This window comes from Synchiropus splendidus, chromosome 6 (assembly GCF_027744825.2).
Source record: "Synchiropus splendidus isolate RoL2022-P1 chromosome 6, RoL_Sspl_1.0, whole genome shotgun sequence".
Taxonomy (NCBI): Eukaryota; Metazoa; Chordata; class Actinopteri; order Syngnathiformes; family Callionymidae; genus Synchiropus; species Synchiropus splendidus.
In genome coordinates this window covers 6313141-6328822 of record NC_071339.1, presented here as the reverse complement: position 1 = coordinate 6328822, position 15682 = coordinate 6313141, and the positions used below count along the sequence as shown (strand labels likewise).

Genomic DNA, 15682 nt, shown 5'->3' with positions numbered 1-15682 from the left:
CTTCTGCCGTCGGTAACTGGGATTATTCGTCAGAAGACAATCGATTAAAACATCATGACGTAGAATAATAATACACGGAAGTGGTCGTTGGTCTGCTGCTAAGAAATACGAGGAATTCAGTGCTACAGAGATTTGTCTTGACTTGGAATTAAAATTCATGTTGGAACATACAATATCATACCAAGGTAACACATCGCGCCTTTAATGTTAGCGTGAGCAAAAAAAAAAAAAAAAAAAGGAAATGTTTCACTGCGCAGATCTGCTGCGCATGTACGTCACTCGCCGCTCGCTCAGTTGTTTCAGGGCGGGAGTTAAGAAATCGTTGAGCGCGGAGAAGTAGCCGCCTGGTTCCAGCTGACTCCGGGTCCAACGCAATAACAGAGCCAACTCTTCCAACCTGGATGTTAAAATAAAGATATCAAACGGATGTGTTTTTCGGATGTCAAATCCGATCTTCATGTGAGCAGCGGGAGAAAACGTCCTTTCAGCGTCTACAGACAAAAAACCAGACGAAAATGTCCTGGTGGCCGCGCGGGTAAGGGCATTGTTTAAACGTTTTTAACCCATCCATTTGCTGACTTGAAGTAACGTATATTTACGACATTTATTTGTTATTATTTACTCACGATTCATCGTGCCTTTGGATTTTCTACCATACAATGGTTCTGTCTTTCGCGCTTTCCTCGAATACAAGTGGAAATGTCGCGATAAACACGTCGGATTTCTGGAATACTGTGTACTTTTATTGTCATTGCTCAGTAATGGAAGTGCAGGCACGATGGATGTTGTATGTTGACAGAATGTCATGAGTTTTACATTTATTTCGACTTATAACTTTGTATATATATATATATATATATATATATATATAATATAGATGCGCCTCCACGGTCAGATTATTATTACTAATTATTGTCAGTAAAGCTGTGAGTTGTGAGTTACTAAATCAAGTAATTGAACTATTAGGACAACAATAACCCCAAAATGGCAGTAGAGCCCAATCCTGTCTTTCCAGTTTCAGCATCCTTTCTGCTAACAGGAAAGCTAAGTTTCCTTTCTCTCTGGTTGTTTACACCTCAGTGATGATGGGGAGGAAGCCATGCTGCAAGACACGGACTCAGATGTTGCAGAGCCAAGGGACGGTGGGAAAGTCAAAGTGAAGTGGACGCAAGAAGAGGTACTTGCCCTGACTTAGCCCCCCACATGAGCCCCTCACACTGCACATCGGGGTGTCGTGTTGACTCAATATCTTCTTCTTTCAGGACGACAAGCTCAAGGCACTGATTCAGATACTGGGTCAGAACGAGTGGAAAACTATCGCTAGCTGTATACCGGTGAGATTTGGGCGCATAACTCACTGAAACCAAGTTCCTGATACCATGACTGTTTGTGGAAAATAGCCCCTGAAATGCAGGTGTCGGGGAAGATAAAGAGCTTTTCACCAAGTGACGCTGTGCATTCCAGATTTGAGTAGGATTGGGTAAAGAATTTTTGGCTGTGGCTTGTCAACTTTGAATCAGGACACAGCTGAAAAATATGGACCAGAACCAGGTTATGATCACTTGATCTAAGTGAACGTGCATTTTATGCACTGTAATCCTTTACCTACCTGGAAAGGAAAGCGAGTAATATGTTGCAATTTAGACTGTTGTTTTTATGTATATAGATGCTTATAAATTCAGGCTTTTGAGTTCCGCCTTTTAGCCAAGGTTGAATCTGACAAAATGGAATGAATGTCTAGATGGTGTTGATGGTGATAGTGCTGATGTGATAAAGAAATCTCTTGCTCTGTAGAATCACACTGAACACCAGTGCCAGCATCGCTGGTTCAAGGTCCTGGATCCTGAGTTGGTCAAAGGTCCTTGGACTAAAGAGGAAGATGAGAAGGTACATGTTTTGTATTTATTTTTTCTTGTTTTTTTGAGAATTACTAAGTTAAGAAATGAAGCCCTATTTGAAATCTTGCATCAGAGTTCAGCAGTGTTTTTACCTGAGCATGTTGTTGTCTCTGTTTCATGCTCGCTTACCGTTTCTCAGGTAATAGCGCTGGTAAATCTCTATGGCAACAAACAGTGGGCAGAGATCGCAAAGCACCTGAAAGGCAGGTTGGGGAAGCAGTGCAGAGAACGCTGGCACAACCACCTCAACCCGAACGTGAAGAAGTCGTCCTGGACGGCCGAAGAGGATCTGGTCATCTACAAAGCTCACTGCCTGCTGGGAAACCGTTGGGCTGAAATCGCAAAGCTGTTGCCTGGAAGGTAAACTCAGAAGGACGCAGTCAAACAGACGGTCAGTGACTGATCTTAATTTCAATTCATAGGACTGATAACGCCGTGAAGAACCACTGGAATTCAACCATCAAACGGAAATTGGATATGGGTTTCTATGCCGGAGAGGTGTTTGCACCAAACGAACTGGAAGAGGTGTTAGCTCGTGTTAAAGACGCGCAGGTGAGGCTGCGATTTCCACTAAGGTTAGCAATGGATTGGGCCATTTAAAATCTTGACTATGTTTTCACAGGCACCCAGTTGCTCTCAAGATGGTGCCGACAAGGAGCCTGAACAGAAAACCAGAGCTTCTGTAAGTAAATAACGTGTTTCAAAACGCATGGTATTTACAGTAATTGTGGAATCATGTTGCTTTAAGTGTTGTGGAATAGTAGCCACAAGCTATTAGCATTAGTTCATTCAACATGGCTTCTTTACTGAGGTTTCTACTACATTGACGTCTCCTTAATATTTGTGCAACAGGAAGCATTTGTACGGTCCGCCAAAGCTTCGCCCATCACCAAGCCTCCATCTTCAAAAAATGGTGACAGTCCAAAAGCTGCAGCAGGATCACCTGACTGGTCTGTGGACGGCTCCAAGTTCCCCTCTCCCAACAGTCAGGCTCTAAAAGAAGTCCTGGACATGGTGGGTACAGTAAATGCTGATGACTCCCAAATATGGCTCCCAATCTGTCCTTCAGTCCTGAACAAAACATTTTCCCCAAGGCATTTTTTGGTTTGAACTTTTTTTTTTTCTGTCAATAATCATTTCCATAGTAGTTGTGTGGCTAAAATAGAAACGAACAGCACTAAAGACATGTGGTTTTAATCTAGATGCTTTGTGCTTTCACCCATTTAGAATCCTTTATTTAGAAGTTTGTGAAATATATTTAAAATCTACTGAGAAATGAGGGAATTTAACTACATGATGCACAGGCTTTTGACAAGATGGTGAGCCTTTGCACTGATTATCTTTTTTTATTTGTAATGTAACCTTGTCGCAGAAAAATTCTCTTGTCGTATTTCACTTTCATTTTGAATGTCATCTCTGAAAACATTAAGTTCTGACCGACTTGTGTTTCTCCTTAGGACATTGATGTTTGGTGCAACTTGGCGGACTTTGACCTCCCGACTGACACCCAGAGTCCGGAGCGTCACCAGTTCCGTCTAGAAGGCAGCGCCTTGCAGGAGTTGAGCAAGGGCAGCAAAGGAGAGCTCATCCCCATCTCTCCCGGGGGAGTCACTCCACCCTCTGCATTGAACCGCCAGAGCCGCAGAGTCATCACATTGTCTCCAGACACCAGTAACTCTATGACTCCTAAAAGTACTCCGGTGAAACTCCTACCTTTCTCTCCATCTCAGGTGAGTTTAGAGACGCCAAACCTGTCACTATTTTTGCCTAACATTCTGCCTCTTCAGTTCCTCAACATGTGGACGAAGCAGGACAGCCATGACCTGGAGAACCCATCCCTCACTTCCACTCCAGTGTGTAGCCAGAAAGCCATGGTGACAACTCCGCTCCAACGAGACAAGACCCCTCTCATCAAAAAGGAAAAATCAAGGTGTGTAGTTTTTTCTTTCTCCTCTATAACAATTGTAAACTAAAAAAATGTCGCTGCTCAGTTTTGTGACGCCAAATCACAAGTCCGAGATCTGCACGACTCCTCGCACTCCCACACCATTTAAAAATGCCATGGAAAAGTACGGCCCCCTTCATCCTCTGGTGAGTTCATTCCTCACTGCTGTTACATCTTCCGCCTTGACTCTTCTTCTTACATGTCACGCTTGTCGCTCTAAGCCTCAGACTCCCAACCTGGAGGATGACATCAACGAAGTCATCCTCAGAGAAGCAGGAATCAATCTGTTGGATGATCACCAAATTCTACCGGAGCCACGGCGTAAATCAACGGTAAGATAAGTTGTTATCTTTGCAACTATTAAGATGCCGTAAATGCCAGACTGCAGAGTGCATTGGGACATTAGTTGCACCCGCTAAATCTAAGAAGGAAAATAGGTTTTGTTCATACATAAGCAGCTGTGATGTCATCGGTTGAGAGAGTGCTTAAAACTGGAGCCTCTGTTGGGTTTTGCCAGCACTTACACCTGGAAATGAGCTGCACTATCCAGTTCCTGAACCCTCAACACAGAGTACATAGGGGATGTACCAGCTCCAGTTGTTGATTTATTGGGGCTGCCTTGCCACTGGCGGTCTATTGTGTGCGTCTATCTTCCGGGCCAAATGAGGTCCCTGTACAAACCAGACTGAAGGGCCTGAAAGGGTCCAGTCCATGTAGTTGTACCGTTACTGCCCGAGGAAGACAAGGACTCTTCTTCTGTCACTGCAAAGTGATTGATTTTGTCTCATTTACCAGCACCGGCCTCCAATGAAGAAAGTGCGAAAGTCCCTGGCCCTTGATGCAGTGGACTCACAGGCAGCGCCGACATCCAGACGGAAATCCAAGAGTGTGGCTAAACTCAACGTGAAGGTGAGGAAGAACATCAGAAGCCTCTGTGCTCTTGCACTTATTCACTCTTGTCTCTTGTTTCTCCTGCAGGAAGAGCCTGAGTTGATTTCCATTGGCTATAAAGAGCATGACAACATTTTAGACCAGGGCTTCCTTTTGGGGCCCAGTGACAGTGCCATGTTTCCTACCACAGCGCCCCCAATGCTGGTAACGTCCTTTGTAATGGCACCGCCATGACGTCAACATGGACCACCTTCTGATCTGACTTATGTGCTTGCGTCCTCATAGATGTCCAAAGAGTGGGAGACGATCGTGTGTGGGAAGACTAGAGACCAGCAGATCATGACGGAGCGGGCACGACGCTACCTTCGCTCCCTTAAATCCCACTCGATCAACAGAGCTCTAGTTTTGTCCTGAGATCACCTCAATGGGCCTCCAGCCTCCAAGATGGTCTCTTTCTGCCATGTTGTTTTCCCACTGATTCTGTACCGACAGGACTTTTACCACCAACGCTTTTAACGCTTCTTTGCAATTAATGTGGAATCGAAGTCGTCATCTGATAATCAAGATCGTGATTTTATGAATGTTAAGTCTTTAAATGGAAGAATATTGGTCAATTTTCCGTTTGTTTAAACAGATGTGCGATCGAGGTAGATGTTGTAGGAAAGTCAAACTGGTACTGAGGACGGACTAGAGAAGAAGTATGAATAGAAAAAATATGCAATGTGAAATTTGAAAAGAGTCTGGAAATCTAGGAGTTTTATGTGCAGAATTAGCAATATACATGTTGAGGAGTATAATTTTACTGGCAATTTGTGTAAATAGCCTGTATTTTTGAGATAAAAAAAGTGAGTTCAAATGAGTCTCTTTTCGTGTCTGGGGTGTGGGGAGAGGAGTGACCAGTGATTCTCTGATCATGATTATGTATTTCTCAACATTCATTCATTCACAAGAAAAGGTGAAGTGATGATGAAGAGCCAACACTGAACCGCAATTTAACTTACAAGTTGAAAATGTCAACAGTCAAACTGCAACTGACACTCCGTTATGCGTCGCAAAATTACTTGATTCACCTACATTCTGCATTCTTTGACTTACTATTTACCTCGCTCACCCATAAATACTTTGTTTAGTCATGGACTCATGATATTCTGGCAGCGTCTTCTAAAATCCTTTTATCCAAGAATGTAGTTTCGTGATCGAACTTTTGTGTTGAAAGATACCGGATGTGACGTCAAGATGACAGGTCGACCTCGAGACACCGGAAGAAATCGTCGGTTTTGGTGACGCTGCATAAGACTGCAAGAATGGAGCGTTCTGGTGAGTGAATGCAAATATTGTCTGATAACGAAAGGCCTTCTTTGTGCATTTATTGTCTTGTATGTAGTTTTTGGTCGTGAGTAACGTTACCGCTCGAATGACGTGACAACGCGGCGGCTGTATGTGCGCTACTTCCTTTGTCGCTAACCGAAGACGTCGATGAATGAATTGAATGCCGGACGTTAGGCAGCGTGTCTTCTTGGTCCCTTTTGCGAACATTTGGAACCCGTGGCAGTAATTTGTGTTTGAAAACAGGGTCGTTCAGCTTCTTCCTCCTGTGGCTGGCTCTGGCCGGGGCTCAGGCGCTGACGCCGACACACTACCTGTCCCTCCCGGATGTGGCCCGACTTCAGAACCTCCTGAACCAGCCCTTCACGGATCTACAGTCCGCTTACTACTCGGTGGTCGGGCTAAGTAAACTCGGAGCTGCTGTGCCAGACCACAAGGTAAAATAGTCTATAGGAAATATGCAGCACTCTGAATGAATGAAAGGGATGACGTTTTCAGTCCTTCACAAGACAAATATAGACAGTCAACTACTCCAGTATACTCAGTCCAATGAATAACTATCATTTTTTAGCACATTTTAACAGCATACTCTTCACCCTGAACTTGGGTTCACTCCCACATTGATGATTAGATTCAGGTCAATTCAGACTTTTAAAACTAAGCAGTCAAATATACTGTTCTTAATTGCACTGTCGTGAGTACAGCATGTCAATAAAGTAGGACGCCTTTCCTCTGTGGAATTTAATGTTTTACATTTTTAATTGCAGGCTGTATGCCAGTTCCTCAACTCCCAGTTGGATCCTTCAAGCATAGATTCTCTTTTCTTTGCTGCTGAAACCAGTCAAGCCATATCTGGGTGTGAGGTAATTATATAGTGTCTTCTGTTTGTCGTGTTTTTTTTTTGACATCACATAAAATGATTTACATTTAGCTCATATTTGTTGCTATGATGACGTAATGATGCAGAACATATTTTGATTATTGTGCCTCCAGATTCCAGTGTCAAATGAAACGCGTGACATTCTGCTGGCAGCAGTTAGCGAAGACTCCACCATGACTCAGATTTACCGTGCTGTCGGTGCCCTCAACTCGCTGGGTCTCCCCCTGGCATCTCAGGAAGTTGTGGGTGCCCTGACTGCCCGGATTAACAAGGAGGACAATGTCATGGCGTAAGTTGAAAGACAGAGTAAGTAAACATGGAATATGTTAACCTTTAACAACTTGTTCTTTTGGGCAGCATCACATCAGCTCTGCAAACAGCAGCCCGCCTCTCCAAACAGGTGGAACTTGGAGGAATTCTGGAGGAAATTGAGGTAAGCGCTTGCCTCCACTAGGTGGTGCTCTTCTACTCACTGTCAGGCTAATAGTTCTCTTGACGTTATTTGCAGGATCTGACTGCGCGTCTTGATGATCTTGGAGGAATTTACCTCCAGTTTGAAGAAGGACTGGAAGCAACTGCTTTGTTTGTGACCGCTGCTTATTCGTTGTCCGATCATGTGGACATGGAACCTCCACTTAAAGAGGTCAGTGTTAGACATGATGGATACTCCTGAGAGATGTGGTTGAATGTATATCCACAGTTTAGTCTGAAAATGACCTTCAATTGTGCATTCATAGAAGAGGTTGACTGGATAAATGATTCAGACAACAGCAACAAGTGCTGGTAATGAGTTGGTTGAAAAATATGTTATGATTTATTCTAGTGTCTAATGCTGGCCATCGAATGATGAGACTCAGAGAAATAGTCTTAAAGCCTCTTACTTGGCCAACACAGCCAACTGTATTCACTTTCTTGGTCAGAATGTAGATCTATTCAAGAGCAGTTTAAGGCAGTTCATATATAATCTAAATTCCTAGTCTGTTGAACTCATTGACAATGGCAGTAAAGCTTTTCTGATTCTGACAGGATCAAGTCATCCAGCTGGTGAACTCCATCTTCAGCAAGAAGTCCTGGGACTCTTTGGCTGAGGCTTTCAGTGTGGCCAGTGCCGCTGCTGCTCTGTCCAACAACCGTTTCCATGTGCCGGTTGTTGTCAGTGCCCAGGGACCTGCCACTGTGTCCCACCGCCAGCCAACCCTGCAGGTGCACTGTTTGATAATGGAAATGTATTTTTGCTTGACTCATTTTTTTCCGTCCGTGACCAGTAGCATTATGTTTTTTCTTTGCATTATCAGCTAGTATGTGAAGTATATTCAATATACACTAGGAATGTTGGCAATAAGACATTTCTCATCAGACCTGTCAAAGTGTGATTTTTAAAAACAGCTGATGAAAGTGGGAGTCTGTGGCGGCACTGTTGATGCCATTGTACTTTCAAAGCTGCTACCATTTACTCCCTGGAAATAAGTGGTGGCCTGGGGGACTCTATTTAGGCTTAGTTTTACATCTATTTTTAAAGTCTGAGAGAAATATCACAGATTAATTCTGCTTTGTGATTTCATTGCTTCCTTGTGTTTTTTTTCCTTGTTTTTTTAACAGCTCCTGGTGACCGATGTCATGTCTCAACCGCTGGATTCTGCCAACGTGCTGGTTGAATCTGCGTATGCTGTCGCCTCCAAGAGTGTCATCCTGAGCAAAGAGCCCTTCACATTAAACGAGTATGTTTTAGAATGATTAATCCATTGTGTTATACATGATCTGCTTACGTGTAGACTATACTTAATGTAGTTGCCTCTAATGTAAGTAAACGTATCGAATTATCAACCTCTTTTGTTGACCAAAGTATATGTTCAGTTTTCCAGTTAGTTTCCGTTAGATATCAAATGAAATTATGTTAAAGCTCTTCATTTCAGCTGAATTGGATATGTTGCATTGAAAATGACTGTAATGCTTAATTTCTTTTTTTTCAGCCCAAAAGTTGTGGTTTCAGAATTGAATGTGAAAATGTTCTTTTTTTTGTTTTCCCCCGCCTCAGTGGTGTGTTTGAATTGAACTTCATGTCCACCAAACCAGCCAGTGGGTATTACCAGTTCACTGTTGAGGTGACGGGTGATAGCCGCCTGGTGGCCAATCATGTCGAGGTGGGTGCACTCTGAACACAGTTTGTCTATGGTTTTGTTGTCGCCGCTTTAACTTGGTTTGTGCTTCATTTTAGGTCAAAGTCAAAGTCTCCACTGAGGTGGCAGTTACAAACATGGACCTGTCCGTGGTGGACAAGGACCAGAGCATTGGCACGAAGACGACTCGGTGAGTGGTCATTTTGACTCACACACATCCCAATTTAATTTGTTTGATATTGCTCAATATAAACTCTGTTTTTAGTGTGGATTATCCTTCCAAAGCAAAGGGCTCCTTCACAGCTGACAGCCACCAGAACTTCGCCATGTCCTTCCAGCTGGTTGACATCAACACTGGAGTTGAACTCACACCTCACCAGGTACATAACTTGGAGGAAATCCTGAAACTCCTGACTGAAACGTTGATTAGGAAATGGATTCATGCCATTCCTCTGAATGTGTAGCATTGTTTTACTTAAGCTGATGCAAGTGGTGTCCTGCAATTGTGAAATGGAAACTTACTGGTTATTGCAACTAAAACTGCAGTGTCCCACTGAGTACACAGTGAAAACGGTTTGATGTTGGACTGACTGGAGAGCTGAGAAAGCAGGCTTTTGAGTTCAACTTTTTTCTTTTCTAACCTACTGGTGATAAGAGATAAAACCCTTCTTACGGCTGTTTCCTCTCATTGTGATGATCTGAAATGTTGCTCTTCTGTTTCAGACGTTTGTCCGGTTGCACAACCAGAAGACGGGCCAGGAGGTGGTGTTTGTGGCCGAACCCGACAGCAAGAATCTCTACAAATTTGAGCTGGATACTGCTGAGAACAAATCTGAGTTTGACTCTATGTCCGGCACCTACTCGCTGTACCTCATGGTCGGGGATGCCACCTTGGAAAACCCCATCCTGTGGAACGTGGTGCGTATCAGTGTTGGGCCAGATTGTTCGGCAGTGGTGGAGCAAATGCTCAGATGTTAATGTCAATGTCCAGGCTGATGTCATGTTGAAGTTTGTGGATGAGGAGGCCCCAGCTGTCATCCAGCCCAAGACTCTCTATGTACCTAAACCAGAGATCCAGGTTTGCTGCTGGCACATTTATGGATTTAAGAGTCGGGGAAAGAGAAAACCTGATTTTCCTCTTGATCGTCTTCACAGCACTTGTTCAGAGAACCTGAGAAGAAGCCTCCCACGATGGTGTCCAATGCCTTCACTGCCCTTGTGCTCTCCCCACTCCTGCTGCTGCTCATTCTGGTAAAGCTTAGCATCACGGTCTTTTTATTTCTAAGGTGTTTATCTCATAAATTGACTGTCATTGTGTAAGCTAATTTTACATGTTAGGAAAACGTGCATTTTAATTCTAGCCTGTTTTGAGAGGCCCAGTATTGTTGGTTTATTTTCTCAGTAAACACTCTTCACTGGGGAGCCTTCATTCAAAGGATGAGTCCCTAGTTCAATGTGGGTTTGCGCTCATCTGAAACAACAATAGCTTTGGACGTGTTCTACCCCTGACATTTTCTGTGCTGAGTAATTGTCATTGTCCCTGTGCTTTGTCCACGTGGTGGTAAACAATTTCTCAGCCCTTTTGTTTGCCGTGCCTCGTGGATGAAAACAATGTTGCCTTTTGTGTCCCCCTTCTCTCGTCTAGTGGATCAAGCTCGGAGCCAACATTTCCAACTTCAGCTTCTCTCCCAGCACCCTTCTCTTCCACGTTGGACACGCAGGTTCGCCTCCGCCCTCTTATGTCTGTATCACTGCATCTTCTCCATTCAGCTAAGAGCCACTTGTGGTGGCCACACTGGAGATGTTCTTAATTGAATTTGCCAGTTCGTTGCTCATGAATTTTCTCGGGTGATTTTTCTGTAGAGCGTTATTTAAGTACTTGTCTAAGTCAGCCTTTAGTACTGGAGCTGTCTTAAAGTGAGATGCACCATCCTTTTCATATTCAGCTCCTCTGTTGTGTGTTTAAATGTACTATTATTAGCTAAGGTTTTCTCACTTTTATTCGTATAAAAGAGTTAAAAATCACTATAATACAGCGCTGCCCTTGAAATGAGAATGATTCAATGAAATGCTAATGTGTAATAGCTAAGAAAAGGATCCTTTGTCACCTGTATCACGTCATGTGTCTGTTTGCAGCCTTGCTTGGACTCATGTACGTCTACTGGACCCACCTCAACATGTTCCAGACCCTGAAGTACCTGGCAATTATCGGAGGAGTGACCTTCCTGGCAGGGAACCGGATGTTGGCCCAAAAAGCTGTGAAAAGGTACCTTTATTGATGCAGGTTTTCATGGTTCTGTATTGAGCTGAGACAGACAGATGATCTTAGGTGCCTCATTATTCTCTCAGCTCCATCTGAGTCTGATAAACATGGAGAGGTGAAGATTGGACCAGAAATGTGTTTGTGAAATGTGTTTAACAGTGAAAATGAATTGTCTGCCCCCTTGTGGATGTTGTGCAAGTAGTTGAGGCATTTAAATATGTTGTAAAATATGATGAGTCATCAGTATGTTTTAAAGGTGTTTAGTTGTAGTCTGCCTTTGGATGAAAACTAAATGCTGATGGTTAAATGGAACCATTCAGTGGCGGCGATTGGTTTCACTGGTGCTGCTGCTACACTCTGCTCTTCAAATGAATGCGTTAAATGAGTGAAGTCACTTGTCCTTGTTAGCTGGTCCGACACGCCCGGATCAAGATGTAGGTGTTGAATCAGAGTGACCCGCCAGACTGGTGATACTCAAGACGTTGAAGATCGATTTAAGTGGGCCGTTTGCTGGCAGCGTGCCAGTGGAGAGGGAAGAATCACAGCCGTAACCCTTCTTCTTCTGACCCTTTTAACACCTTTGTCCTGCCGTTGCTGAAGAAGTGTCAATTTGTCTCCTGGAGGACTTTGTTGTTTCGTCATGCTGCTCCTCCCGCTCTTTAACGCCGTCCTCGTCTGGCTGTCTCTGTACTCCTTTTCCAGGATCGCAGCAGAACAAAGTAGTAGGTTGGAAAAGTATAGGAGCCTCCGATAAAACCTCTAAACAATTGAGTCGATTCCTGGCTGAAGTAAGGGCGTTTTTCTGCTCATCTCCATCATGGCTGCCAGTGTGCATGGCTGTGTGGTTATCACTCTGTCTAACCCTGGAGCGTGTCTGTCTGTGCCCTCCTCATCCTCATCCCCCTCCCCGGTTAATCACGCCACCGTGCCCAAACATCAGTGTTTCATACGTGTCAACCGTCCACATCGGTGCATGATCTGCCTTGCCATGCGTTTCAAGAGGCGCCGCGTGGAGCCTAACGTCTCTGTCTCTCTCTGTCTGTCTTCCAGGACTGAGAAGAAATGAGACGCCGTACAAAAGTAAATCAAATCCGACTTAGACTTCTCAACAGGGCAGTTTCCAGGGCAACAAATCAACTCACCACGACCACAGAAAAGACACTGACCAGTCGTTCCAGTGGGGACTCATCGTTGCACTTCATCGTCCTGTGAGATTTTTTTTTTTTTTTACATCACTCAAAACAAAGACAAACAAACCTTTTTTTGTCGTTCAATATTTGGTTTCACTTTTGGGTACATTTTTCTGTGTCGTCCGTTGGCGGTCACCCCCTCCTCACTGAAGCTCAGCATGATTCCGATGCACTGGCTTCACCACTCTCGTGGTGGCCCCTTTATTTGATACGAATTCTTGTCCCGCCAAAATAAAGGTTTGAAAAACAGACGGCCATTTCAGGATGTGTTTTTGTATTGAAGAGGAAATAAAGAAATGGACCGAAGAGTTGTTGTCTCTGGAATTGGGAGGGGAATAAATAGGTGGGATGTCCACTTTGAAGTAGGATCACAGCTACAGCCAGGGATCTTGCTCCCGAGTGACGGGATCGCGGAAGTGTCTTCAGTCATGACTGGCTGAAGAATGAGTGGATCCTCCTGCCAAGATGGTGGAACAGTAGACATACGACCCACAAAGTAGAGCAGTGATCCCAATGTTTTCTTTTGATCAACTCAGACGTGTGACAAGTTTTGGTTCTGTAGCTTTAATGAAAATATAAAAGACAAAAATGTAAACAAAGAGAGGAGGAAACGATGGAGACGACAGATGTGGAGCCAGAAGAGGATGAAGCTGCTCTCATGATGCGCCTCTATACATCGTCTGTTGACTCTGGATCGACGTCAGGTCTTCTTTGTAGCTTCCTTCGTAGATGTCCGCCCGACGCTTCACGTAGCTTCCACTCTTGTCTCTGTGGGGAAGAGCAACAGTTCCTGTTTCACTGCGTTCCACAGTGTGGTGCTGCACCACCTACCCCAGGCGTTTGCCCATGATAGTCTGGAGGAACTTCCTAGCAGATATTTTGCTCAGGACTTTCCTGTAACTGTTGGTGAAGATGGCATCAGCATGGCGCCCGATGCTGCGAAGAGACGGACACACTCTTGAAAGCCCTGTGATGGGCCATGGTTGCGGCTCATATTAAATTCTCGACATATCTTTGCGCTGTACAACCTGTGCAGTAGTGATAAACCTATCAATATATCATGGCACTAAGATTTTACCAATTAAGCCAAGCCCTGAACTGTCAATGGCAGGAAAACCAGTCACTTCTGCGAGCTCAAAAATTGCTCTTATTTCTCCATGATTTGAGGAGCAAATGGTCGCACCGACCGTAACTCTGTGTGCCTCGCTGGAGGACCTGTGTCCCTCTCCTGCTCTGCTGGACTCTTCAAAGATGATGTCATCAGGAAGGATGTGTCCCTCTGTCCGAACCTGAAAAACACAATTATCATTACTCACAGTTGTTGATAATTTGCCCAGAGGAAACTAACTATTCCGCTGCTTTGACGCTCCGTGACTTCTTGACCTGATGTTAACATAACAAGTCCAGCTCTGACAAGTTAAGAACTTCCTGATGGTTAAATTGCTTCATCTGTATTCACTTAATGTTTCCTCGATGCCATGCGTCGTTTTTTCCCTCTGTTTAAACTAGAAAGTTTTTTTCAGTGTAAAATAAAAAAGGTGAACCGGCTCAGTCATAGCACTTGATCTAAAACTGACTATAGGTTTTTATTTCAGTTCTGTAGTGTTTATATTGGAGTGAGACGTGGTTAAAAAATAAATCTTATCAATTAGTGATTTTATTATGGATTAATATTTGACACCAGAAAGATCAATTTTATGTCAATTCTGTGAACCAAAACAGTGTATGAATTAAGAGTGTGGCATCAGTGTGGAAGTGCTTCAGCGATGAGAAAAACTCTTTGCCCCATAAAGTGGACAGAACATTGTTTGTGTTTTTACCTTCAATTTTCCACCAATCAGCGGAAAAGACAGTGAAGTTTTGTAATATGAATTAATCTGTTAAAGTCACACATGTAGCGATTGGCCATCTGGGAGAGACTCAAAAATATTTCTTATTTTACTTCCAAGCATCAACATTATTCTCACAAAGAGGCACTGAAATATCGTGCCTCACCCTGCATAATGACATTGTAATAAAAGGTAATAATATACACTATGATTATTATATATCTGATTTGTATCAAGATAAATATATTGAGAAAATGTATTTACAAATCAGCAATCAAAATCTCTGGTCTCCGCGCAGGGGAATGAAGAAACAGGTTCATCCATGTGACTGAAGCTGATGAATGTAAACCAGCAACTTTTCACTTTGTAATCCATTTGGAAGCAGTTGTTTTGAGAGACTGAATATGTGAAATAACCACTGAAAACTAACAGACAACAAAAGGGGGAGATGAATTCCACATTGAATTAACGCGTCCATAAATTCAGTGGTAGGTTATGAGAGTGTGAACAGTATTTAGAGTTGCATTTATGTTTATGGATTGTGTTTGAGTTCCAGCCATGGTGACTTACCTGATCGCAGGGTAGAGTGGGGAGGCTGACAGAGAAATGACGAGGCAGCAGAAGAGCAACAGGGCAGCTTTTCCCATCCTCAGATCTCGAGCGAGAGACAGAGATCCTCCCCTCTTTTGTGGTCACTTTGAAATGAAGCGGATGTTCGCAGCCACCTCCTACATCAGACCTGACCACGCTGGTGTGGCCGCCCACTCTCAGGTAACTCCCCCTGCTCTGTCTGTGCACCCTAGTATTTAACATATTCAAATGGATCACGACTCCAAGTAAATGATCATCTTGAAGACATAAATTCTGCTTTGATTATGGAACAAGATTTTTGGTCTTGGAGTGGCTTTTGTCTGCAGTGGTCAGTACCAGTACAGACAAAATAACAATTTAATATTTTCACGACCATGTGTTGAACCCTAAAGAACTTTATGACGTTCCTGTATGGATCCTGTAGCAGTCTCAATCTGATCTACACTTTAAAGACAATTGAATTATTATTATTATTATTGTTATTATTATTATTGAATGCTTTTTTCTAGCTTGTCTTGGCATTTGCCATAAGGTTGGTATATAATGAACATCATTTAATTTTACATCCACATGCGGTACTACTGTAAATTAGTCACTGTAATAACATGTAAACTAATAATAATAATAATAACAATAAAAGTTGTGCATGTATTTTAGTACCTTACCATATACCGATTAGCAATTAACAAGAGCGCTTAAATAGATACGTTGTCACACGAGCTCTTGGTTAAGACAGAGAAATACAGTGTGAT

General features: G+C 43.4%; 3 protein-coding genes across 5 annotated transcripts; 2 read left to right on the top strand and 1 right to left on the bottom strand.

Annotated features, from left to right (window-relative positions):
• Positions 1–273: 273 nt before the first annotated feature.
• On the top strand, positions 274–5578 carry mybl2b (v-myb avian myeloblastosis viral oncogene homolog-like 2b). Of its 2 annotated transcripts, XM_053868590.1 has the most exons (15): positions 275–535; positions 1081–1177; positions 1263–1334; positions 1795–1887; positions 2038–2258; positions 2321–2450; positions 2521–2580; positions 2751–2912; positions 3356–3628; positions 3686–3828; positions 3890–3989; positions 4065–4175; positions 4639–4752; positions 4822–4938; positions 5020–5578. In XM_053868590.1, exons 1-15 carry the CDS (start codon positions 516–518, stop codon positions 5146–5148), a joined length of 1842 nt encoding a protein of 613 aa, XP_053724565.1. In that variant the 5' UTR covers positions 275–515; the 3' UTR covers positions 5149–5578. The 2 variants fall into 2 exon arrangements, with proteins under 2 accessions (XP_053724564.1, XP_053724565.1); XM_053868589.1 differs by having other exon boundaries at positions 274–535; positions 4639–4938.
• A 371-nt stretch (positions 5579–5949) lies between these two features.
• rpn2 (ribophorin II) lies at positions 5950–12761 on the top strand. Of its 2 annotated transcripts, XM_053868587.1 has the most exons (18): positions 5950–6051; positions 6307–6497; positions 6828–6923; positions 7054–7229; positions 7298–7373; positions 7449–7583; positions 7967–8143; positions 8540–8658; positions 8976–9081; positions 9156–9247; positions 9323–9437; positions 9781–9975; positions 10049–10135; positions 10213–10308; positions 10703–10778; positions 11194–11323; positions 12023–12108; positions 12371–12761. In XM_053868587.1, exons 1-17 carry the CDS (start codon positions 6039–6041, stop codon positions 12072–12074), a joined length of 1932 nt encoding a protein of 643 aa, XP_053724562.1. In that variant the 5' UTR covers positions 5950–6038; the 3' UTR covers positions 12075–12108; positions 12371–12761. The 2 variants fall into 2 exon arrangements, with proteins under 2 accessions (XP_053724562.1, XP_053724563.1); XM_053868588.1 differs by lacking the exon at positions 12023–12108.
• Positions 12762–13121: 360 nt separating this feature from the next.
• On the bottom strand, positions 13122–15041 carry ghrh (growth hormone releasing hormone). Its single transcript, XM_053868592.1, has 4 exons — positions 14910–15041; positions 13698–13799; positions 13342–13446; positions 13122–13278 (listed from the first exon to the last, which is right to left on the bottom strand). Exons 1-4 carry the CDS (start codon positions 14984–14986, stop codon positions 13167–13169), a joined length of 396 nt encoding a protein of 131 aa, XP_053724567.1. The 5' UTR covers positions 14987–15041; the 3' UTR covers positions 13122–13166.
• Between the last annotated feature and the right edge of the window lie 641 nt (positions 15042–15682).